Source organism: Oncorhynchus kisutch, linkage group LG10 (genome assembly GCF_002021735.2).
Source record: "Oncorhynchus kisutch isolate 150728-3 linkage group LG10, Okis_V2, whole genome shotgun sequence".
Lineage (NCBI taxonomy): Eukaryota > Metazoa > Chordata > Actinopteri > Salmoniformes > Salmonidae > Oncorhynchus > Oncorhynchus kisutch.
The window spans coordinates 49,563,664-49,590,190 of NC_034183.2; the positions used below are offsets into that span (position 1 = coordinate 49,563,664).

Genomic DNA, 26,527 nt, shown 5'->3' on the forward strand with positions numbered 1-26,527 from the left:
GAGGAGCTTACTCCTTGGGCTACTTCCTATTTTCTTTCTCTTGGTCTGATTCCCAAATCACCATGTTCCTCTCACCCCTCCATTGGCGCATTGAAGCACGCCTCAACCATATGAACCAGTGCCCCAAAGCTGACAGAGTGAAAATGATGGTGGATGTAGGGACTAATTAGACCCTCCGATAGGCAGTTTGACAAGTCAACTACACCGCATGATTTAGAGCGAAGTGGTAAATATACTGAAAAGAGGTTAATGGAACTGACAAAAAAAAAATGCCATGGAAACGGTGGATGAAAGATGCCATGAAGGAAAGATCCTGAATCTCCTCATTGGCCCCAAGCAAAATTATTCTACATTTAGGCTATTGCTTATACAGTACCAGTCAAAAGTTTGGACACACCTACTCATTCAAGGGGTTTTCTTTATTTGTACTCTTTTCTACAATGTAGACATCAAAACTATGAAATAGCACACATGGAATCATGTAGTAACCAAAAAAGTGTCAAACAAATCACAATTTATTTGATATTTCAGATTCTATTTTATAGTGTTGATGTCTTCACTATTATTATACAATGTAGAAAAAAGTGAAAATAAAGATAATTCCTGGAATGAGTAGGTCTGTCCAAACCTTTGACTGGTACTGTATGGCAACACCTTACTCTGCTTATCTTAAATCGGTATGAGGTCACAATTGAAGTAAGCATACGCCTATTAAAACACACTGTTTTTTCTGAGCAATCTTTCAAATTATAAAGACATGTAACAGCTTAATCGGCATTCCAGCGGTGTACTGTATTTGATCGGCACATGGGCCAGCACTGGTAGCGCAAACCTCCCTCTTATGTGAGAGGGAAGTGGGTTTGGAAAAACTGAAAGTATGCATCTTTAGAAATAGTTTTCACATAAAAACTTTACATGTCCGAACTCAAAATCAAATAGTCCACCAAAAATGTACACGGTCACTGTGGTAGAGCATTTATTTTGATTGGCTTATTAGGAAAATCGTTCTTTTTTTGCAAACCACATAAACGTTTTAAACAACCTTATATTATATTAGTCTGACTATCCACAATAATCGTATATTGTCAAATCAAATCAAATCAAATGCTTCTACACCTGCATTGCTTGCTGTTTGGGGTTTTAGGCTGGGTTTCTGTACAGCACTTTGAGATATCAGCTGATGTACGAAGGGCTATATAAATACATTTGATTTGATTTGAAATCAAATTGTATTTGTCACATACACATGGTTAGCAGATGTTAATGCAAGTGTAGCGAAATGCTTGTGCTTCTAGTTCCGACAATGCAGTAATAACCAACAAGTAATCGAACTAACAATTCCAAAACTACTACCTTATACACACAAGTGTAAAGGGATAAAGAATATGTACATAAAGAAAAATGAATGAGTGATGGTACAGAGCGGCATAGGCAAGAGGTATTACATAAAGATGCAGTAGATGATATAGAGTACAGTATATACATAGACATATGAGATGAATAATGTAGGGTATGTAAACATTATATTAAGTAGCATTGTTTAAAGTGGCTAGTGATATATTTTACATCAATTCCCATCAATTCCCATTATTAAAGTGGCTGGAGTTGAGTCAGTGTGTTGGCAGCAGCCACTCAATGTTAGTGGTGGCTGTTTAACAGTCTGATGGCCTTGAGATAGAAGCTGTTTTTCAGTCTCTCGGTCCCAGCTTTGATGCACCTGTACTGACCTCGCCTTCTGGATGATAGCGGGGTGAACAGGCAGTGGCTCGGGTGGTTGTTGTCCTTGATGATCTTTATGGCCATCCTGTGACATCGGGTGGTATAGGTGTCCTGAAGGGCAGGTAGTTTGCCCCCGGTGATGCGTTGTGCAGACCTCACTACCCTCTGGAGAGCCTTACGGTTGTGGGCGGAGAAGTTGCCGTACCAGGCGGTGATACAGCCCGACAGGATGCTCTCGATTGTGCATCTGTAGAAGTTTGTGAGTGCTTTTGGTGACAAGCCAAATTTCTTCAGCCTCCTGAGGTTGAAGAGGCGCTGCTGCGCCTTCTTCACGATGCTGTCTGTGTGGGTGTACCAATTCAGTTTGTCTGTGATGTGTACACCGAGGAACTTAAAACTTACTACCCTCTCCACTACTGTTCCATTGATGTGGATAGGGGGTGTTCCCTCTGCTGTTTCCTGAAGTCCACAATCATCTCCTTAGTTTTGTTGACGTTGAGTGTGAGGTTATTTTCCTGACACCACACTCCGAGGGCCCTCACCTCCTCCCTGTAGGCCGTCTCGTCGTTGTTGGTAATCAAGCCTACCACTGTTGTGTCGTCCGCAAACTTGATGATTGAGTTGGAGGCGTGCGTGGCCACGCAGTCATGTGTGAACAGGGAGTACAGGAGAGAGCTCAGAACACACCCTTGTGGGGCCCCAGTGTTGAGGATCAGCGGGGTGGAGATGTTGTTACCTACCCTCACCCTATTGTGCGCATGTAACCGTGTTCAATGAGAAAAGTTAATAGATATTCCTTAGTTGTTCATTTTGATCGAAATCTAAAGGCACAACCTACAGTAGATTAGAGCCAATGTCTTAAATAGTTATTAATCCAACCTCGTGAAAGTCTCAAACTGACATGTTTTCATTTTTAAAATCAAAAACAACTTGATATTGAAGGAGTGCCTTTGATTTGATGGCCTGCCCATGCGCAGTACAGCACGAGACGACTGATGACGTGTTTCTGAGCATAAGTTTAGCTAGCCAACGTTGCTATGACATCGCCTACAAGTGTGATTGAGGATTTCTGTTGGAGAAGCAGTTTCTGCCCATCTTATTGTCTTTAGTATTGTTGTTAACATGTTTTGAGGTGTGCCTTGTAAGAGGCTAAATTAAATGTGTAAAAGCGATAGAATGGAGTTCCAGCAAGTCTCAAACCTTTAATGGTTGAGTATTTACCATGTCCTTTGATCTGTTTTCCCCTGTAGTCACTGCCAGTTTGAAAGCCTTTGTTAAGACCAACACTTTGTATTTTATATGACTTTCCCTTCTAGAGGCTTAACAAAAGCTTCCAAACTGGCATTCATTGATATTCTGAAATATGTAAACACATTACCTAGCGGCCAACTTGCTTGCACCAATCTTATGCAATTGCTGTAAAATACAAACCCCATCTCCCCTCAAATAAAGTAATTCATTTATTATTATTTTTTTATTTAACCTTTATTTAACTAGGCAAGTCACTTAAGAACAAATTCTTATTTACAATGCCGGTCTAGGAATGCCTTGTCATTCATTCATTACAATTACCATAAGAAGATTACAGTAACCAACTGTACTGTTGTTCTACAGTAACTTACAGGCAGCCAGTTGCTTGTAACTGTAAAAACAATGGTAAAAAAGATTACAGTAACATTATTGGAAACTGTAAAATACACCATGGTAACATACCATTTTACATGGTAACTTACAGTAAACTCTTTGCCTGTAAGTTACCGTAAAAAGACAACAGTCTCTTATTATTATTAAACTTTTCCTCAGTTCAACGTGTTCTTATTTACATGCCTCTCTGCGCAGTTCCTCATTGTGGGCCAGCAAGGTACAATGCTGTATCTGTCTTTGTTGGTGATTCATGGGATTGGATAGTTTAAGCTGGGTTAGTGTTCCTGTCAGTCATAGAGCTAAACATATACTTACCTCACCTTGTTGATGTGCAGTGTATCGCTGAGTGCCTTACTACCTCATCCACTGACCTTGCAGCCTCAACAACTATAAGAGCAGAAGCATTTCCAATTCAATAACGAATTAGCATAATTCATTTGAATTGTGTTGGTTTCTTAAATATACTGAACTCAAATATAAAAGAAACATAGGCAACCATTTCAAAGATTTTACTGAGTTTCAGTTCATATAACAGTTACAAGCATTTTGCAACACCCGCAATAACGTCTGCTAACTATGTGATCAATAAGATTTGATTTGATTATAAGGATTATAAATAAACTCATTAGGTCAATTTGGCCAATTTCACAACATATGTATGGAATTTAAAATCAAATAAATCTCAGACATGAAAAACAAAGTTGTAAATGTTAACATATTTTCGTGGAAGGTTGAAATAATTGATATTGAAATACATTTTTAAAAACTGCTGAAAGCAAAATGTATAGAATTGTAAAAAAAATAAAGCGAGAGCAAAACTTTATGACAAGTGATTATGACAAAATAATGAATGCAAAGATCTTTTAAGTTAAACTTTCCCAACAACCATTCCTATTTAACCCATTTTGCCTGGGCTCTTGCCTGCATTTACTACCTTTCGGATACGCTACTCATATATTTGCCTTCGATGTCTGTTTCTTTGCTTTTATTGCTAGTTTTTTTATTGCAAGTTTTGGAATTTCTTTTTTCGTGAAGGTTTAAAGGGAGGTGTAGACAATGAGTCTCCATCGGTCCACTAGTTTTGGAGTACCGGTTCATCTTAACTCAATCAATGAACACATGCTTTTTTATATTGGCTACGTAACCAAACGATCTGACGTCACCACTACACACCAAATCTTTCCCCCCAGTGGCTGCGTGTTCTGAACATGGCGAACCAGTTACCAACACCTGCGCCGAACTTTGGGCAACAGGTAATTCATATGTTTACCTAAGTAGATACATAGTTTGTCATTAAATGTATTAGATAGATGTGCTTCTAACATCCGTGCATTATTGACCCGTGACTGACAATTTTGAAGTACGTTAACTTAGTTGGCTGGCTTTGGAGTCAGACTTGCTAGCCAAATGGAAATGGAATGAATCGCAAAACTGCATGCCTGTAACATTACAGCCAGCCACTGTCAGCCGTAGTAAAAGGTTAGCTGTGTGTGTGTGTGTGTGTGTGTGTGAGAGAGAGTGAGATAAAACAGCGACAACCCTTAATAGGTATTACCTGAATACCTGAAGTCTAGACGCAATCTTGCCTGATACCAGCTGGTAGAATTACAGTTTTCATATGTCCTCACAGGCAATGAGGAGGCACATTATGGAGAGGCTCCTGTACAGACTGAGGCAGGCCATGCAACATATTCCACTGGATCTTGGTTACTTACAGTTTGTCTGCACCAATGAGATTATTAAGTAGACTTACACGGTCTCTCCAGACTGTGTAGCCTAGTCAATGCTGAAATGGAAGAACGACGTCCCCCATCAATGGTTGTTGATGACGAAATGGGACGTCCTAAACTGATTGTCAGAACAGCACCTTCGACAGCTGATTGAAATGGATCTGCCTGTACCTTGCATTGCCCAACTGCTCGGCATCTCAACACAAACTGTCCAACGCAGAAGGCAGGAATACGGTGTCATGACGTGGTCCTTTCTGGGTATAGAGCGTGGCATCCCCCTCTCTCTCACTCCTACACCCAGGTTCTGTTGTCCCAGGTTGTCCCAGGTCGTAAATTCCTGGAGGAGACTCTACACATTGAGTCATATAACTCATAGCCCATACAATGCTGGCTCTGTATATTTCACTGGAAAATGGCTGATTTAGCAAGTATTGTATACAAAACTGTCCAAAACGGTCTTTCAGCAGATATTTGGTGATATTTGGAGGTGTGCGTGGCCAGGGAATACATCTTGAGGTGGGGACGGCAGACTGGGATAGGGAGAGATTTAATATGTCCGTAAACCCTCCAGCAAGCTGTTCTGCACATGCTCTGAGGACGTGGCTAGTGATGCTTTCTGGTCTGGCAGCCTTGCGAGGGTTAACGTCTTTCAGCTAGGGGGCACTATTTTTATGTTTGGAAAAATAACGTTCCCAATGTAAATGGCCTATTTCTCAGGCCCATGTGCTAGAATATGCATATAATTGACAGATTAGGATAGAAAACACTCTAAAGTTTCCAAAACTGTAAGATATATGTAAACAACATTCTAAAGATTGATTCAGTACATCATTTGACATGTTTCTACTGACTGTTAAGGAACTTTTGGAAAACACTCTAAAGTTTCCAAAACTGTCAAAATATTGTCTGTGAGTATAACAGAACTGATATTGCAGGCAAAAACCTAAGGAAAATCAAACCATGAAGTGGCTTCTATTTTGAAAGCTCCATGTTCCATAGCCTGCCTTCGCTCCATTTAAAGGGATATCAACCAGATTCCATTTCCTATCACTTCCACAAGGTGTCAACAGTCTTTAGACATAGTTTCAGGCTTTTACTTTGAAAAATGAGCGAGAAAGATAACATCGCGTCAGGTGTTCGCATGAGTTTTGCTTGCGCAACAGAGCTTGGGCAGCCATCGTCTCTCCCTCTCCTACTGAAAAAAACAGTGCCGGTTGATATATTATCGATTATATATTTTATAAACAACCTGAGGATTGATTATAAAAAACGTTTGACATGTTTCTGTGGACATTACGGATACTATTTGGAATTTTTGTCTGCGTTGTTGTGACCGCTCGAGCCTGTGGAGAACAGGAAGGCTTCAAATGAATTACTTAAAAATCATACAATGTGATTTTCTGGATTTTTGTTTTAGATTCCATCTCTCACAGTTGAAGTGTACCTATGATAAAAATTACAGACCTCTACATGCTTTGTAAGTGGGAAAACCTGCAAAATCGGCAGTGTATCAAATACTTGTTCTCCCCACTGTAGCTGTCCTACATGCCCCCGTATCATTCAGAAATGTGATTATTTTTCCCATGACTGTAAGTGTCAAAAAGGGTTTCTCTTCCTGAGTGAGAGCAAGGTCTACTGTTGCTAATTCAAAGACCTCAGTCTCAGAGTCCATCTCATCCAACATATCAAGGTCTAAATTGTCATCAATACAGTCATTGTCATGTTCGCCGTACCAGTCAATTAACTCCTTCCTGACTATTTTAGCATTATCAGTTTCTAGTCAGGATTCATCATCGTCACTGCCTGAGTCAGGCTTTGGGCGCCCCTCTCCCTTTTCCTTTTTACCCCGCTTTCCCTTTGGTTTCTGTTTACAATCGGCACTGATGTCCTTTTTCTTTTTTTACAATGTCTACATGGAGTCTCGCATTCCCTAGCGAAATGCCAGTTTTTATTACAAGTGTAACATTTTAGCACCCCCTTTCTCCCTTCCTCTGACATTACCTTTCTGTCTGACCTAATCCTCTGTCTTTACCTCCCGTGGCTCTGACTTCTAGCATTGCCATTAGGAACTCATCTTTCCTATTCTCTCTCTTTCATTTTTCTGTCTGTCCGTGTTGTTCATGGTGGACAGCATATCTTTTTCACCTCCTTACTGACTTCGACGCACATTCCGGTTAAAAAGGATATTTTTAGTTGTTGATGATAAGGAGTATTTTGATCTCCCCCAGGGGCTGGTTCTGGCGTACCACTGTTGGCATTGAATACATCTTTTAAACGTTCTAGGAACTGACTGACTGTCTCACTTTCTCCCTGTTTACATTCAGTTACTTTAGAGAAGTCGGCGTGTCGGTGGTAATGTTCCGCTAGGTTAGCACATAATTCTGTTACTTTTGCTTTGAATGGCTCCCCAGGTCCCACGCTCCATTGTATAACGTTCCCATCATTCCCCGTTGGTACCCAGGCCCTGCTCACAGCAAACCAATCCTTTCCCACAATGCTTCTAACTGCTCTTTCCACTAACTGCTCAAAACACTCTATCGTAGTGTTTCCCTGTGAAAGAGGTAGATCGGTTAAAAAATCCACAGACAGGTGTGACCAAGGTCGTTGTGGAATGGGTAAGAGGTGTAGCTTACCTCTGGGCAGGTGTCTCGGAGCCTTACACTGGGCACACACTGAGCAGGAGGAAACAAACCCTCACGTCCTTAGCCAAGGTGGGCCACCAGGACTTCCCAGTCGGATGACCAAAGGAGGGTGATGTATGGGCCCAATAGATCAACTGGTCACGGACAGCAGACGGAACATACATACGCCCGACAGGACACCGGAGGGGAGCGGACTCTGTACACAATGCCTGCTCAATGTCCGCGTCCAGCTCCCACATGACCGGCGCTACCAGGCAAGAGGCTGAGAGTATGGGAGTCTGATCCATGGGCCGCTCCTCTGTGCCATACAGCCGGTACAATAAAAAGAGGGATCCGGATGGGCCAGCACGGGACCCGAAGTAAAAAGAGCTCTTAGCTGCCCAAAGCCCTGTCCACCTCAGCCGACCACTGCAACCGTACGGGACCCCTCTTCAGCAGTGAGGTAATGGGAGCAGCCACCTGGCCAAAACCCCGGATAAATCTCTGGGGTTTTGGCCAAACCCTAAAAATCGCTGCACCTCCTTTACCGTGGTGGGAGTCGGCCAATTACGCACGGCTGCAATGCGGTCACTCTCCATCTCCACCCCTGATGTGGAAATGCGATACCCTAGCAAGGAGACGACCTGCTGAAAGAACAGGCATTTCTCGGCCTTGACGTACAGGTCATGCTCCAACAGTCATCCAAGTACCTTGCGTACCAAGGACACATGCTTTGGCGCATGTAGCGGAGTATATCAGAATGTCATCGATATACACCACTACACCCTGCCCATGCAGGTCCCTGAAAATCTCGTCTACAAGGATTGGAAAACTGATGGAGCATTCATCAACCTGTATGGCATGACTAAGTACTCATCATTCCCTGAGGTGGTACTAAACGCTGTCTTCCACTCGTCTCCCTCCCGGATACGTACCAGGTTATACGCACTCCGGAGATCCAGTTTCATGAAGAAGCGCGCCCCATGCATTGACTCAATCGCCGTGGCAATAAGAGGTAGTGGGTATCTGTACCTCACCGTGATTTGATTGAGACCTCAGTAGTCATTGCACGGGCGTAGACCTCCATCCTTCTTCACAAAAAATAAACTTGAGGAGGCGGGTGAAGTGGAGGACCGAATGTACCCCTGACGCAGAGATTCAGAGACATATGTCTCCATAGCCACCATCTCCGCTTGCGACAGGGGATACACGTGACTCCTGGGAAGCGCAGCGTCTGCCAGGAGATTTATCGCACAATTCCCACGTCGATGAGGTGGTAATTGATTCGCCTTCTTTTTACAGTAGGCGAGAGCCAAATTGGCATATTCTGGGGGGGATGCGCACGGTGGAGACCTGGTCTGGACTTTCCACAGTGGTAGCACCAATGGAAACCCCTACACACCTCCCCGAGCACTCTCGAGACCACCCCGTGAGAGCCCTCTGTTGCCAGGAAATAGTGTGGTTATGATGAGGGAAGACCTAGTATCACGGGAAACGCAGGACAGTCAATGAGGAAGAGACTGATTTTCTCCTCGTGACCCCCCCCCCTGCGTCTCCGTGGCTTCCCTGATTTGCCCGGACCCTAAAGGTTGACTATCCAGAGCGTGAACCGGAAAAGGTCTAACTACAGGAATAATGGGGATCCCTAAACTAAGGGCTAATGCTCTGTCGATAAAATTCTCATCTCTGCCTGAATCGACTAGCACCTTATGTTGGGAATGCGGGAAAAATCAGGGAAAGAAACAGGTACAAACAGGTGGTCAACAGAGGACTTTGGATGAGTGTGGTGCAGACTCACCTGGGGTGACGCCAGAGTGCCCTGCCTGTTGCCTCGACTCCCAGAGGAACCGACACGGCACCGACCGGCATTGTGCCCTCTGCGGCCACAGATAGTGCACATGATGGCTCCTCCTCCAGTCTCCCTACGCAAAGCCCCTCCAAACTCCATGGGCACCGGAGTGGGGGTGCTGGAAGATGGCCCTGACAGAGCCCCCTCTGGATGTCCGTGGATGACCAGCAGGTTATCCAACCGGATGGACAAATCCACCAGTTAGTCAAAGGAGATGGTGGCATCCCTGCAGGCCAGCTCACGTCTGACGTCCTCGCGCAGACTGCACCGATAGTGGTCGATGAGGGCCCAGTCGTTCCAGCCTGCTCCGGCGGCTCCTCGTCCCCTTCCTCAAATGGAAGAGCCGTTCCCCCGCCGCTCTATCTTCGGGCGGATGGTCGAAGATGGCCTGGAAGCGACGGGTGAACTCCTCGAAGTGGTCCAACTCCACGTCTCCCTTTGCCGTTTGCCCACTCCAGAGCTCTCCCCGAGGCATGAGACGAGGGTAGACACTTTCTCCCTTCCCTAGGGAGCTGGGTGCACAGTGGCCAGGTAGAGATCCAGTTGTAACAGGAATCCCTGGCACTGCGCTGCCGTCCCATCATACTCCCTGGGAAGGGAGAGACGTATCCCACTGGGACTGGCTCCGGACGGGACGGGTAGAGGTAACCCCGGTTGCGCTGGTCGAGGCACTGGGGAGATTTCCTGTCTCTCCCAGCGGTCCATAGTCTGGACAACGCGACCCATCATGGCACCAAGATGATGTATATAGCAGAATGTTCCTGGACGCGCTCCTCGACTCCTCTAACCGGGGTACCTGCTCCTGCTGACTGCATGGTTGGGTGTGTAATTCTGTTACGGGTGTGTACGAGAGGCGAAGTCAGGTGCAGGAGAGCAGGTGACAGACAGGTGCACTTTCATTCCGGCACATAAAAACACATGAAGACATAAACGTGCCAAAAACACGGAACATAACAAAAGTATGGCGCCTGACAATATCCACATAACAAAAAAACAATTACACACAAAGACATGGAGGGGAACAGAGGACTAAAATACATGCAGTGATTATGGAATGGAAACCAGTTGTGTATGGAACAAGGCAAAACAAATGGATATTTGAGAAATGGAGCGACGATGGCTAGAAAGCCGGTGACGTTGATCGCCGAACACCGCCCGAACAAGAAGAGGAGCCGACTTTGGCGGAAGTCGTGACATGGGGATTTTTTATTTTACTTGTTAACCTCTGTAGGGTACGTGTAGCATCCCACCTCGTCAACAGCCAGTGAAACTGCAGGGCGCCAAATTCAAAACAACAGAAATCCCATTCCTCATAACATTCCTCAAACATACATGTATTTTACACCATTTTAAAGATACACTTGTTGTAAATCCAGCCACGGTGTCCGATTTCAAAAAGGCTTTACGACGAAAGCAAATCAAACGATTATGTTAGGTGAGTGCCTATTCACTGAATAACACAGCCATTTTTCCAGCCAAAGAGAGGATTCACAAAAAGCAGAAATATACATAAAATGAATCACTAACCTTTGATGATCTTCATCAGATGACACTCGTAGGACTTCATGTTACACAATGTATGTATGTTTTGTTCGGTAAAGTTCATATTTATATCCAAAATTCTGAGTTTACATTGGCGCGTTGTGGTTAGAAATGCATTGTCTCAAACAAACATCCGGTGAAAGTGCAGAGAGCCACATAAAATGACAGAAATACTCATCATAAACATTAATAAACTACACAAGTGTTTTCATAGAAATATAGATAAACTTCTCCTTAATGCAACTGCTGTCTCAGATTTAAAAAAACGCTTTACGGCGAAAGCACACTTTGCGATTATGTTAGCTAGCCACAGAAACGCATACAGCCATTTCCCAAATCAAATCAAATGTATTTATATAGCCCTTCGTATATCAGCTGATATCTCAAAGTGCTGTACAGAAACCCAGCCTAAAACCCCAAACAGCAAGCAATGCAGGTGTAGAAGCACGGTGGCTAGGAAAAACTCCCTAGAAAGGCCAAAACCTAGAGAGGAACCAGGCTATTTGGGGTGGCCAGTCCTCTTCTGGCTGTGCCGGGTGGAGATTATAACAGAACATGGCCAAGATGTTCAAATGTTCATAAATGACCAGCATGGTCGAATAATAATAATAAGGCAGAACAGTTGAAACTGGAACAGCAGCACGGTCAGGTGGACTGGGGACAGCAAGGAGTCATCATGTCAGGTAGTCCTGGGGCATGGTCCTAGGGCTCAGGTCAGTTGAAACTGGAGCAGCAGCACGGCCAGGTGGACTGGGGACAGCAAGGAGTCATCATGTCAGGTAGTCCTGGGGCATGGTCCTAGGGCTCAGGTCAGTTGAAACTGGAGCAGCAGCACGGCCAGGTGGACTGGGGACAGCAAGGAGTCATCATGTCAGGTAGTCCTGGGGCATGGTCCTAGGGCTCAGGTCCTCCGAGAGAGAGAAAGAGAGAAGGAGAGAATTAGAGAACGCACACTTAGATTCACACAGGACACCGAATAGGACAGGAGAAGTACTCCAGATATAACAAACTGACCCTAGCCCCCCGACACATAAACTACTCCAGCATAAATACTGGAGGCTGAGACAGGACGGGTCAGGAGACACTGCGGCCCCATCCGAGGACACCCCCGGACAGGGCCAAACAGGAAGGATATATTCCAGCCAAGGAGTTTCACAAAAGTCAGAAATAGCATTACAATTAATCACATACCTTTGATGATCTTCATCTGGTGGCACTCCCAGGTCTCCATGTTAGACAATAAATGTTTGTTTTGTTCGATAATGTCTCTCTTTATGAGCAAAAACCTCCTTTTTGTTTGCGCATTTTGTTCAGTAATCCGAATGCAGAAGGCGCGTACACTAATTACAGGACGAAAAGTTTTTAAAAAGTACAATAAAAGTTAGTAGAAATATGCCAAACGATGTTTAAAATCAACCCTCCGGTTGTTTTTGTCATAAATAATCAATAATATTTCAACTGGACAAAAGCTTTGTCAATAGGAAAGTAGAAACAAGAAAGGCACGTTGACGATCCGGCGCATGGCTGATGAATGGAAATTTCCACTGGCTACAGATTGAAAGTGCTGTATCTCCCTAATTTTTCAGAGTAAAAGCCTGAAACAATGCCTAAAGATTGGTCACATGTAGAGGAAGGCACAGAGCTTGTGAACTGGGTCCTAAGTCTTTGTATGGTGGATAGGCTTTCAATGGAAAAACAGCCGCTAGAGGACAAAGTGATCATTTCCCTTTTGTTGACATTGACATTGCCACTGAAACTTATTTACTTTGCAAGTTGTTTTCTCTTGCAGAAACACATTGTACTTCAAATAAAAAAGTAAGCAATAAAAGTGAAGTTTCAAAGTTCTGATGTGTGTTACTTTTAAACGTATTCCCATGTAGGTGTTGCATCAAACAAATACTTTTGAATAAATCATCCAAAAGAAATTGAGATCCAATTTAAAACAGTTCTGTAAATTATGAAATTATGTTAGATCTAGCCCATTTCTGAGATGCTGTAAGTAGTTTGCACCTAATATAATATTGTTTGTGAAACACTAAAAGCATAAGTATATTATACAGAAAAATACCTCATGTTTGAAATACTCAAACTGTTGCAAACAGTTCCTTCAATCGTTTTAATCTTAGAACAAGCACATACTTTTTAAAACAGTTTATGCTGTATCCTGTGTATATGATAGATAAATGCTGATCTGATTTAATGTGGCGTATACGCCTAAGTGTTACAAGTGTGGGAGATTAAACAAATGAACTGTGCCAAGCTACTTAGTTGATTTATTTAATCTCCCACCGCCCACTCCCTAGCCACGTTTTTTTCTTACTGTGAGTGTGATATCAGATATGATCTGTGTGACTTGCATGCCCTGTTTGCAATGAGATAGTTGAGAGGGTCTGAAAATTCGACAACAGAAGCCGCAGTGAATTTTGCGTTACCTAACTGACAACCACCTGACAGTAAGTTATTGTAAAATGCACAGTAATCTAATAGCCAGTAACTGCTAGTAACTTACTTAAATCTAGCTGCCAGTAACCTTCTGTCCCTTATCTGATTACAAGATAGCTTAACATTTGTTGACAACTGCTAAGCATTCTTTGTGACCTTTCTGGTGGCCAAATGGTGCGCACCCTTGATCATCATAACTATAAAACCAGTTAAACTGGTACAATCACTAACTGTTAACACAAATACTCATCTTCACCTGCCCTCAACCTTTTGATCAGCACTACTTGAATCTTTCAAATGTTTTGGGCAGCAGAAAAGTGTTCAATGCTCATTACAAAGTGAATAATATAGGCCTATATGCTGATATTTGTTTAAAATCACATGATGAACATTATTGTAACAGATTCCAGTTTCATTTATACCACATCTTTTTTTATAAGACATGACATGACATTATGTTGACATTGGAGAGCTGCTAGAGGACAAATGAGGTTGAAAAGTGATCATTTCCCTTTGTTGACATTGCCACTGAAACGTATTTACTTTGCAAGTTGTTTTCTCTTGCAGAAACACATTGTACTTCAAATAAAAAAGTAAGCAATAAAAGTGAAGTTTCAAAGTTCTGATGTGTGTTACTTTTAAACGTATTCCCATGTAGGTGTTGCATCAAACAAATAGTTTTGAATAAATCATCCAAAAGAAATTGAGATCCAATTTAAAACAGTTCTGTAAATTATGAAATTGTTAGATCTAGCCCATTTCTGAGATGCTGTAAGTAGTTTGCACCTAATATAATATTGTTTGTGAAACACTAAAAGCATAAGTATATTATACAGAAAAATACCTCATGTTTGAAATACTCAAACTGTTGCAAACAGTTCCTTCAATCGTTTTAATCTTAGAACAAGCACATACTTTTTAAAACAGTTTATGCTGTATCCTGTGTATATGATAGATCAACGCTGATCTGATTTAATGTGGCGTATACGCCTAAGTGTTACAAGTGTGGGAGATTAAACAAATGAACTGTGCCAAGCTACTTAGTTGATTTATTTAATCTCCCACCGCCCACTCCCTAGCCACGTTTTTTTCTTACTGTGAGTGTGATATCAGATATGATCTGTGTGACTTGCATGCCCTGTTTGCAATGAGATAGTTGAGAGGGTCTGAAAATTCGACAACAGAAGCCGCAGTGAATTTTGCGTTACCTAACTGACAACCACCTGACAGTAAGTTATTGTAAAATGCACAGTAATCTAATAGCCAGTAACTGCTAGTAACTTACTTAAATCTAGCTGCCAGTAACCTTCTGTCCCTTATCTGATTACAAGATAGCTTAACATTTGTTGACAACTGCTAAGCATTCTTTGTGATCTTTCTGGTGGCCAAATGGTGCGCAACCTTGATCATCATAACTATAAAAGAGAGCGACGACAGGTGTGAATGCTGACTATCGACGAGTTGCAGCTGATGCTGCTGAGGAGCTGCGTTCACGGCAAGTAATTAAGGTGTTGCAACAGGTGTGGAATCTGATTGGCAGTTAGTAGCAGCCTGTGGTTGTTGAGTTAGTCGAGAGCTGCGTTCAAGGCAACTAGCTAAAGTGTTCATTCAAGCCTGGTCCTCTCTCCTGAATTACCATTCATTCTTAACACCAAACTAGGCATTTTTTTTAAATATTTTGTGATACAGTAAATTATATGTGCTTAACTTGCAAATATACACTAGGTGTATTTGCAGGCATTCCTTATATTAATCTAAAGGGGGGAGATATTTGTCCTGCGGTTGAGTTGGCATCGCCACACACTTTTGTGAGGTTTTATGGCTTGGATGTCACTGCCCCCAGTGTAGCCCACAGTGAGCTTACGACTGGGGCAGGAGAGGGTCATTAGGCAGCACGCAGATTCCGCAATACTTCAGTACCGCAGGTTTCCCTGTTTGGTTGGAACTCTGGGCCTGATTGATTCAAAACTTGGTATGTATGTTCAGTGGACGTGTCTTTAACAAGTTTGAAGAGCAGAAACTGATTTCTTGCAAAATGGCCAAAAAACTGGCCAATCAGAAAATGACAATGTGCTTTACCATTGAATTGCATGCCTCCATGTCACTTCTATCACCTTGAAGCTCACCATGGGGGCAGTACTTCATTTGAGCTGGATCCTGCCGGAACAAGATCTGGCACCTCTCCATTTTGGACTGTTTTGTTCCGGAACTTATTTCTGGTATCTCTCATAGCATGAAAAATTATTTTGTACTTTTTGTAACGTATTTTTTAAAAATAAAAGTGATCCAAGTTCATTCGAGTTGTCACTAAGTTAATTATCCTGCCCCTCCAAAAAAAAACATAATTTGAAAAGTAGATTTTCAGCCCCAGGCCTGATATTCTAAGAGTTGGGCGGGCTGGGCTTAGGTTTCAATGTTGCTTAAACCATGTGTTTGAGACCAACACATGGCAGTGTGAGAAGCGTGCCCGTATCTCTCAAGGAACTATAATAACATTCACTTTCTATCTTCTCTTTCTACTCTGATAGACATGAGCCTGCAACTCTCATCTCTCCAACATTGTAGTTCATCATTCTTTTTTCTCATAGAATCATAGCCACGCAAAGGGTTCTGCTGGAGCTGCAGCACCACAGAAAAACTATTTGTTTTTTGCCAAAGTTATAGAATTGCTGCTGTCTGTTCAGAAATTAATAAAAAAAATCAGAATAATCTACTACACCATGAGAAGGCCTATAATTTAGCCACAGAGGACCAATAGCTTCTTAAAAAAATAGACTAGCTGTGTGTAGCCCAATAACAAGGCATAGCATACAGTACAGTCGGGAACGCAAATCTGTCAGTGAACAGCATGCATACAAAACAGGCCTTTCGCAATATTTGAAGTACAATTGTGGGAAAACACAGCTTGGAAAACACATGGCTCCTGCTGTAAAGAGAAGACTCTAATCTGTCTGCTGCAGGCTACCAAACTATTTGATCAACTTCCAAATATTGTTTCACAGAAAACAAGAGATAAATGTGGCGTCAACGCATCGGCCAGCACCGGCGAGTGAGCTGCGCATCATTAGGTGAGTCAGTGAAACTGGAAAGAATTTTTAGGACTATAATTTCCTCCTCATATAGCAGCCAACAATATGTGTCCTCCCACACCTGGGCTTAGCCTATTGATGGATTCAAGACAAGGATGTTTGTATTGATCTCAGATTATTCTCAGTTTCAGCGTCAAAGTAGTTTGTCATTTCGATCACTTGTGTGGTATTAAAAACGATTCTGCCAAAGTCTGGAGTCATGTAAAATGATGCAGAATTGCATGAGATGCTTTTATACAAGGCCAATTTTTTTCCCAGGACCCTAGGCTACAAAACAACTTCCCATGTGTGCAACTCGTGTAAGTGCCTCAACTCTACTGCTCTGTGCCACTACTCAAATGCGAAGATATGTTATGCAATGCTTTATTATAAAGGTGATTTTTTGTTGTTGTTGTTGTCTCATGCTTTGTGGTACCTCAGAGCTCTCCAAATTAGCAATTAAATTTCACTTTGACCAAATTTGACACTCTTATTGACCTCTTGACAAAACAATCTCCACTTTGTCTGCTTCTCACTGTATTTTCATGCTACACATTTTTGGGGCGGACTCGAGCCTCTGTTTTCTCCGCTCGCTTTGCTTCTTCCTCTCCGCTATTGGTCAAATTTGATGAAACTCAGCAGGATTCTAGAACGCACCAAGAGTAGCCTAACTGGCTATAGTAACTATTATGCCTACTTCAAACACAGTCAATGAGGGTAGGTAACAAGTGGTGAGGGTAGGTAACAACCTCTCCACCCCGCTGATCCTCAACACTGGGGCCCCACAAGGGTGCGTTCTGAGCCCTCTCCTGTACTCCCTGTTCACCCACGACTGTGTGGCCATGCACACCTCCAACTCAATCAAGTTTGCGGGCGACACTAAAGTGGTAGGCTTGATTACCAACAACGACGAGACGGCCTACAGGGAGGAGGTGAGGGCCCTCGGAGTGTGGTGTCAGGAAAATAACCTCACACTCAACGTCAACAAAACAAAGGAGATTATTGTGGACTTCAGGAAACAGCAGAGGGAGCACCCCCCTATCCACATAGATGGGACAGTAGTGGAGAGGGTAGTAAGTTTTAAGTTCCTCTGCGTACACATCACGGACAAACGGAATTGGTCCACCCGCACAGACAGCGTTGTGAAGAAGGCGCAGCAGCGCCTCTTCAACCTCAGGAGGCAGATGTAATTAAACTGTTCTGTGTTCTTTTTCTCTCTCTTCCTATCTACCTGTCTCGTTGTACATGGAACCTGTCTCACATGCATTAATTAAAAAATCATTAAAGATGTCAGCTGCTAATTTTAAGATTTACACCACATAAACACTCAGCCATTTTCGCTGGACTATCAACCCCTGTAGCTGCGAAGTCATGATTTCCCTGGGGGTTAGCCTTGCAATAACCAAGTGGTGAGAAACATAGCCCTCTATATTTAAATGTTCCAGGTACACTCCGATAGGTGTCTGCGTCACATACAGTCAGTAACCACTCACAGGGGCACACACAACTTGCATGTCTATAACCTCGAACCCACCTCAGTGTTCACTAATCATGGAGGAAGACCACAGGACCATAACATTTTGTTTCTCTCTGTTAGAGCGGAATGCTTATGGAGAGATGTTTGGAGTGCTGTGACATGTCAGTACTACAACTTGCTGCACAGTTTGGAGGAAGAAGGCTACCTTAACCTGCCAGATTCCATCCACCTCTTCTGTGTGGGATAAGTGTTCCTATCTCGTCTGCGGGCAGATCTGCAGCATTCCACAGAGAGTGGGAATAATCACCCTTTAAGTACAAAAGGTGAACCTGACACCTGTGGCATATCGGAATGCTCCAAACAACTGTGTCTGAGCCAGACTATTGACACAGAATTCCACACTATGCAGAGGTACAGTATGTGCTAATATGATAAAAGTTCTACTTACCCCACCAAGACACTGGGCTGCTTGTACAAAAGCCTGGGAGAACTAAATGTAATGAATGACTTAATTGTAATGAAGAGAAGGGCTGATGTTGGTAGTTTTAGATAGACTGACCTGTAATAGTTGCACTACTACATAACATATATTAACATTAATAGAACTACTGCCCCAACCACCTTGCTATAAGCTAAACACATACAGTATTCCATCAACAATTTATGCAGTGAATCAAACATGACATTGATGCACATTTCTATGACATAAAAGGACCACTAATCAGGCTTTTTTGGGAAGATTTTTTGGTAGGATTGATTTGATGGTTTTCATCAGTACAGCATGACACCATACTGCTATGGTTAATGATGGTAGAGTAAAATACAGATACACACTTTTCTGGAGAGACCATGTTCCATACTCTGCTCCTGACCATGGGCTTACTCAGGCTGTAGGAGTAGAAAAACATAATAAGAAGACTTGCTTCAGCTATACAGAACAATTTTTTTGTGTTAGTCAAAGGAATTTACGAGTTTAAATTGTTTGAGTCTAGTGTTGACAATTTGAGGCTAGTGTAGTAGTGACTGTATTATAAATAGTAGTGGGAGAGTAGCTATTACTGACTGTATCCCAGTAGTAGTAAATCAAATCAAATTTGATTTGTCACATACACATGGTTAGCAGATGTTAATTAATGCGAGTGTAGCGAAATGCTTGTGCTTCTAGTTCCGACAATGCAGTAATAACCAATGAGTAATCTAACCTAACAATTCCACAACTACTACCATATACACACAAGTGTAAAGGGATAAATAATATGTACATAAAGATATATGAATGAGTGATGGTACAGAACAGCATAGGCAAGATGCAGTAGATGGTATAGAGTACAGTATATACATATGAGATGAGTAATGTAGGGGCTAGTGATACATGTATTACATAAAGATGGCAAGATGCAGTAGATGCAGCAGTTTAAATGAGTACAGTATATACATATACATATGAGATGAGTAATGTAGGGTATGTAAACATTATATTAAGTGTCATTGTTTAAAGTGGCTAGTGATAAATTTTTACATCAATTCGCATCAATTCCCTTATTAAAGTGGCTGGAGCTGAGTCAGTATGCTCAATGTTAGTGGTGGCTGTTTAACAGTCTGATGGCCTTGAGATAGAAGCTGTTTTTCAGTCTCACTGTCCCTGCTTTGATGCACCTGTACTGACCTCGCCTTCTGGATGATAGCGGGGTGAACAAGTAGTGGCTCGGGTGGTTGTTGTCCTTGATGATCTTTATGGCCGTCCTGTGACATCGAGTGGTGTAGGTGTCCTGGAGGGCAGGTAGTTTGCCCCCGGTGATGCGTTGTGCAGATCTCACTACCCTCTGGAGAGCCTTACGGTTGTGGGTGGAGCAGTTGCCATACCAGGCGGTGATACAGCCCGATATGATGCTCTCGATTGTGCATCTGTAGAAGTTTGTGAGTGCTTTTGGTGACAAGCCAAATTTCTTCAGGGTTATGGACACGTTTGCCAGCAAAAAAGCTTCCACGGCCTGTTCCTCGGACAGTGAACATCTGGCAATATCTACATTTTCGACCCCTTGATCAGCTCGCTCTCTGAAAGTAAAGAAAATTGCTTATTCTTTGTAGATATGAAAATAATAACTGAGTTATGACCCTTCAATCTAAAATGTCCTTTTCAGGACACGTCAATACAGCCCAGAAAGCAATCTTAGGAGGTTTGATGAGGAAGATGTCAAGGGTTTTTATACAGAAAGTATCTCCTCACAAGACGTTACAATACATTAGTGGTTAGGATGAATATTTTTTCATTCTACTATATCAATATTTACCTAGAAGGCCATCCATTTCTGCCGACTCCACCCATAAAGTATCCAAAAGCAGTTGCCGCTTTGTTATTGGCCACAGTGTCCAGATAGAACATCTATACAAGAGGTAGCCCACGCTTAACACCAGACTGGTATTGTGGTTGTTCATTAGGTGATGGGAAATATGCAATATGCAGGACTTCAAGGCCAAGTCATTCGCTTCACAGGGGTCATTAAAAACTATGCTGAAGTTTGTCCCAATGTATAAAACCAGGAAATGGATATTCAACCGGAAGAAGAAAAACTGAATTTAGTCAAAGCGGTAAAAGAAGTATATATTATGGTTATGGTTATGGTTAGGTTTAGGAATGAGGGTTAGGTTAAGGTTAACTTTAGGTATAGGTATAGTTTTACTGAGGTTGATTGGATTAAGATTCGGTAAAGGCATAATAATAATAATAACAATAATTCGGGGGTGTGCTTATATTTGTCACCTGTGGGTGTTTCTTGTACAAATGTGTAATGGAAATGTGTTTCTTGCATATCCCAACTCCTCCTGAAACACCCGCAGGGAGTGGGGTCACGGCCACGGTCACCATTGATAGTTTTTAAGTTACAAGAACATGTTAAAAATGTCCTATCTTATATTTCATTCTGTGTTCTGTAGCCTACCAATTTTGCATGTTGATTACTGGGGGGAGAATGAATAAATATGTCAAAAAGTATACCACAATAGTATTAGTATATTATAATTGTATTATTATTACTTTTATGTTCTTTTCTTGAAATAAATATTTTACCATTTTCCATAATGTTTGTGATGTGTCACTACTTATTTAACCAAGCTCCAAGGTGATGTTTTGATTTAGAGCATTACACTTTAGCGGGATTCACACTAAAATTAGAAATTCTGCTACCCTACCCTCTGGTGGACAGTTACGGTGCATGAAATACTGTGAAATGAAATGAAATGTATTCCATAGCCTAACTAAAAACAACAACTTTAGTGAACTAATCATCTGGTAACCACAGCATGGGGGGGGGGGGGGGGGCGTAAAACACGTAAATGGACCAGCTAAGGAGCAACACCGGACTGGAGGAGGAGGAGATTGTGTCTGCAATGGAGGACAGGAAGACGTCCAAACATAGGATGAGCTTTATTAATCACACTCATGAATAAAAGTTGTTTGAATGATTCATCATAGATAGATGTAGGACATTGTCAGTTTCATGAGTCAGTTTCCTTTTAAAGGGCAATATGGAGGATGCACTTCCTAGTGTTAAAACATCCTGCCAATGTCAGGGCAAAAGAGTAAATTCATTCATTACAATGAGCCCAGAGAAAAGTGGATGTGGGAAGGGGGTTTAAAATAGCCTGCACAATCACATTGTAATGGTTTACATGGTTTACACGGCCCTGAAAAACAAACGGAACAAATCAAATGTATTGGGTCACATATCCATGGTTAGTAGATGTTATTGCGAGTGTAGAGTAATGCTTGTGCCACTAGTTCCGACAGTGCAGGAATATCTAACAATTAATATCTAACAATTCTACAACAGATACCATATACACACAAATCTAAGTAAAGGAATGGAATAAGAATATATAAATATATGGATGAGCAATGTCAGAGCGCATACGCTAAGATGCAATAGATAGTATAGAATACAGAATCTACATATGAGATGAGTAATGCAAGATATGTAAACATGATAAAAGTGACATAATTAAAGTGGCTAGCGTTCAATTTATTAAAGTGGCCAATGATTTCAAGTCTGTATGTAGGCAACAGCCTCTCTGTGCTAGTGATGGCTATTTAACAGTCTGGATGGCCTGGAGAATGAGGATAGATGACGTAGGCAACAGACGAGTTCATTATTACATATTGCTTATACAGGCAATAAGCATGTAATAATAATGTTGACTGAGCTAGCCTAGCATACAAGTATTTCACTGCACTTGTTATACATGATGTTCACTGTGTGTGTGACAAGTACAATTTGATTTGATTTAATCTCCCAATGTATTGAAAATATATTTTAAAGCACCTGGTTGAGAATGGCATTTAAGCGTTTAATACTGTAAATGATCAATTCTAAGCTTCCATATCTTCTCTTGGCTAGCACTAACTACTATGTATATGTCCTCATACGTGAATTTTAAGCATCCATCCTCTCTAAACTGTGGTCCTCACAAGAGCACCTAAAGGGGTAATAATGCCCCCTGCTGGCCTGTTGACATCACTTCAAGCAGATCAGAACATTTCTTTGTTTATGGGGTTGTCTCAATCAGAAAACACTCTTACTGAAATATGACAGGCGAAATTCTTAGAGAATGGCGAGTATTGTAGAATATAATGCAGCATTAGACAGATACGTTTTTTGGGGCCTATAGCCAATCAAAGATCCAGTTGGTATGAATCGTGTTTATAGTAAGGTTTCGTTTATTGTCATGGTGTACAACATTGGCAGCTACGCGCTGAATTGCATCGTTCTGTTCATTTAAATTAATAAACAAATAATTACATAAACAAATCAATAATGTGAAATCGTGATATATTCATAAAACAATATATAAAAATTATGTTCAAAACCATATGAGAACGTGTTATTGTCTACCTATAGATCACAAAATGCTGTCGTATGTAAAAGAAAACAACGGTTGTTTTCTGAAGTGAAAGCGATTTGTGGTTTATTCAACGATGTCATCATCCCCCGCGACAGAGGCTGTCCCACTTTCATAGCTAGAATGTTTCCTAATTGTCATACTATTATAAAATGTTTAGCATTTTTGCTAACCCTAAACCCTTTTCCTAAACTGAACCTAATTATCCTAACTTGCTACGTTAATAATAACATTGTATCTAGCTGTTAATAAGAAATCAGGTCCCCAAGAAATCGTTTGAATTACCTTTTCATATGCCAATGTCAATTTGTTTTCTAACGAAATAATTAAATGCCATTTAGGCTGCAAGTCATACATCTCGATAACTGCAATGGAGCACCTGTGTCGAGTCAAACTATTATCATCATATTTTTATTTCTGTAACAGAGTAGCCATACAATTAGTTACACTTTCCATCCCTTGGGAGAGAGGATATAAAAAGTATGCCTTTGTATCAGTATAAATTTAGACCGTCCCCTCGCCCATACCCGGGCGCGAACCAGGGACCCTCTGCACACATGAACAACTGACACCCACGAAGAATCTACCCATCGCTCCACAAAAGCCGCGGCCCTTGCAAAGCAAGGAGAACCACTACTTCAAGGTCTCAGAGCAAATCTATTTAGCGCGAACACCGCTAACTAGCTAGCCATTTCACATCCGTTACACCTTTAAATGCTTATACTGTAGGCTATCATGCCTACTTAATAAAGGTCAAATTGAACTACCAAAAAAAATACATAGGCTACTGTATTAAAAATACATTGCGTGAAGAACACTGTGTCCCTGCCATTATATTATTATCTGTTTCGATCATGGATTGGTTCAAACATGTATTGACATAGCCTACCATTTGTGCAGCATTGCGCTCATCTGCACACAGAGGACAATAACGCAACATTTCGTCAAGTATGTTGTATGATATCCAGTATATATATATGTGTACTTAATATTATGAATAACTATACAACTCAACCATGCTTTACAGTGATATGATAATGTCTTAAAGTGCAGGGAAATATGGCTGGAGTTCAGGAATTCAGAGTATTGTAAATGAGTTTGTTTTCCATCGAAGATGATGTTGATACAGTATGCAATTGTCAGGAGGATAAAAAAAAAATATGTATATATATATATAGGATAACATTTAAAGGAAAATCTCGTTGGTTGCCTCACACCACACAATTGTACAAAATTGCTACCACAACGTAACCCAAAATAAAGCGTGTTTGTCTTTTTTATTGAAATATTATAGAGTACATGGCAATTATTTGCAACGCGGATAAATAACATAAATATATAACGCTTACAGTGGATTAATTAATAAATTAAACAAAACATTTTTTGGGACGCAGAATTGAACTACAAGTAATGCTACTCTCACGTGTGTTTTCTTGATATTTTTGATTTATTGTAAAAATCCCTTAGGATGCTCCCCATTTCAGCTCTCACGACCTCCCATGAGCAGGAGCTGAAACGCTGAAAGAAAAAACGCGAAACAAATATGTTTTAGGTGAAAATAATACGTCATACATCATAGGTATAGGCTAGGCCCACTCCACCCCTCTCAATAATTTACGTTTGAAACACAATTGACAAAAAAAAAAATGCAACGTATGAGATGTTTTACCTCATGTAAAAGAAAGTCGTCCAGCTGTTTGAAGTAGTTCTTAACCATATTTTCAATTGGAAGGTTTAGACGCACACTCATGTCTCTAACCTGAATTAGTAAACAACAAACAACATTAATATAAATATAAATGAGATTACATGAATAATAATAATAACAATAATAATAATTGTTTAAAAGCTAGAGTATACAAATTAAACATTCGGAACGTACACATTCTGAATAGGTCATATTTTGTCGAGCAAGAAGGTCTTGGAGCTCCCTGATTTTGAAGGTATTCCATTTCACAAGTGTTAGGTTTTGTTGGAAGAGCTCGCTGGCTAGTTGAAACGCAAGTTTCAGTGTCCAAAGCTTTTCCCCCTCCTGTAATCACAATAACACTCCGTGTAAACATACAATTGAACTAGACAAACACTAAAATTGTAGCCACTCATGATCTCCTGAGCATCACCTCTATTGAAAGCGTTGGACGTTGGACCATTATCCTTTCCGCCTCTTGGATACAGCCCATTTGTCTCCTCACCTATACCGCACACAAAAGACACCATATCTCAATAAAACAACTGAATATATGAATGAATGAAGCTCCAATAATCTACTTTGCAGCTAGAATAAATAACTTGTGATCGCACACTATATATGCTACAGCCTATATTCAGAGGCATATTTCCACATACGTCTCTGCCATATACGTCTCCTGCCTATATGCTCAATTTGTAATAGGTTAAAGAGATTTACATACCATGGCAAGATCATTGAGGGTCTGGCGAGTTCGAGAAAGATAATATATTTGCCCGTTTCGGTCACTGCATTTGGCATACACAACCGGGTTAAGAACAACTATACACAGAAGATGTACCACAAAGGACACGTTAAGAGTAGCCATATGTTCAGTCAGTTGATAAATCCCTGAACACTACTTCTCAACATTGGGCTAGCCCTAGCTTTATAGTCTCCCTCATTGAAATACAATGGATGAGGTAATATGTAATTCCCTACCGGGGAAAAAAAGAGGACATTTCAAGCGAGGAAACTGAAAGAGAATTGTAAATTCCATTTATTCACCTTGCAGAGCTGTTGACGAAATGCTGCGCTCTGGTCTTCTGTGTGCAGGTGTGCGCAAGAATGCTGCTCAAATCATTGGCTATGTAAATACTTATTTGAACCAGTACATCATCAATACAGAGAAGAATGTAATGGCAGGCACACATTGCTCTTCACTGCAATGTATTTTTAAATACAGTAGCCTATGTATGTTTTGTTGTTACATCTGACCTTTATTCAGTAGGCATGATAGCCTACAGTATAAGCATTTAAAGGCATACTATTTATATCCTCTCTCCCAAGGGATGGAAAGTGTAACTAATCGTATCGCTACTCTGTTAAAGGAAAACAATAGTTGGACTCAACACGTATCTTAATGTACTCCATGGCATTTCATTATTTCGCTGTAAAACAAATTAACATTGGAATATAAAAAAGGTCATTAAAAACGATCTATTTTGGAACTAATTTCTTACTTACAGCTAGATCAAATGTAATGATTAACGAAGCATGTTGGGAGAATTAGGTTCAGTTTAGGAGAACGGTTTAGGGTTAACAAAAATGCAAATAAATAAATGATACTTTGACAACTAGGAATCCTTCTAGCCATGAACGTGTGACAGCCTCTGTCGCGGGAGATGATGCCATCGATGAATACAAACCACAAATCGCTTTCGCTTTCGAAAACAAGCAGGTTTTTACATACCATTGCATTTCGTCATCTATCCCAGCAGGTAGAACGTTACATTTTCACATGATTTCACATGATTGATTTGTTTATGTAGTTATTCGTAAATTTTTTTCAATGCAATTCAGCGCTTAGCTG

General features: G+C 41.3%; 1 protein-coding gene across 1 annotated transcript; it reads right to left on the reverse strand.

The window, feature by feature from the left end:
* Positions 1-9,801: 9,801 nt before the first annotated feature.
* LOC109897266 (interferon alpha-G-like) lies at positions 9,802-25,543 on the reverse strand. Its single transcript, XM_020491801.2, has 6 exons — positions 25,400-25,543; positions 25,109-25,180; positions 24,871-25,020; positions 24,658-24,747; positions 24,412-24,506; positions 9,802-10,075 (listed from the first exon to the last, which is right to left on the reverse strand). The coding sequence occupies exons 1-6, from the start codon at positions 25,541-25,543 to the stop codon at positions 9,802-9,804; spliced, it is 825 nt and encodes a 274-aa protein (XP_020347390.2).
* Positions 25,544-26,527: the final 984 nt, after the last annotated feature.

Bases quoted from the DNA above. Each gene is read 5' to 3' on its own strand.
- LOC109897266 (XM_020491801.2), bottom strand. From the start codon at position 25,543: ATGGCTACTCTTAACGTGTCCTTTGTGGTACATCTTCTGTGTATAGTT. The intron at 25,181-25,399 runs GTATGTAAATCT...TGTGCGGTATAG, and splicing joins CCCTCAATGATCTTGCCATG to GTGAGGAGACAAATGGGCTG. The intron at 24,507-24,657 runs GTAAAACATCTC...TTTTTCTTTCAG, and splicing joins ACGACTTTCTTTTACATGAG to CGTTTCAGCTCCTGCTCATG.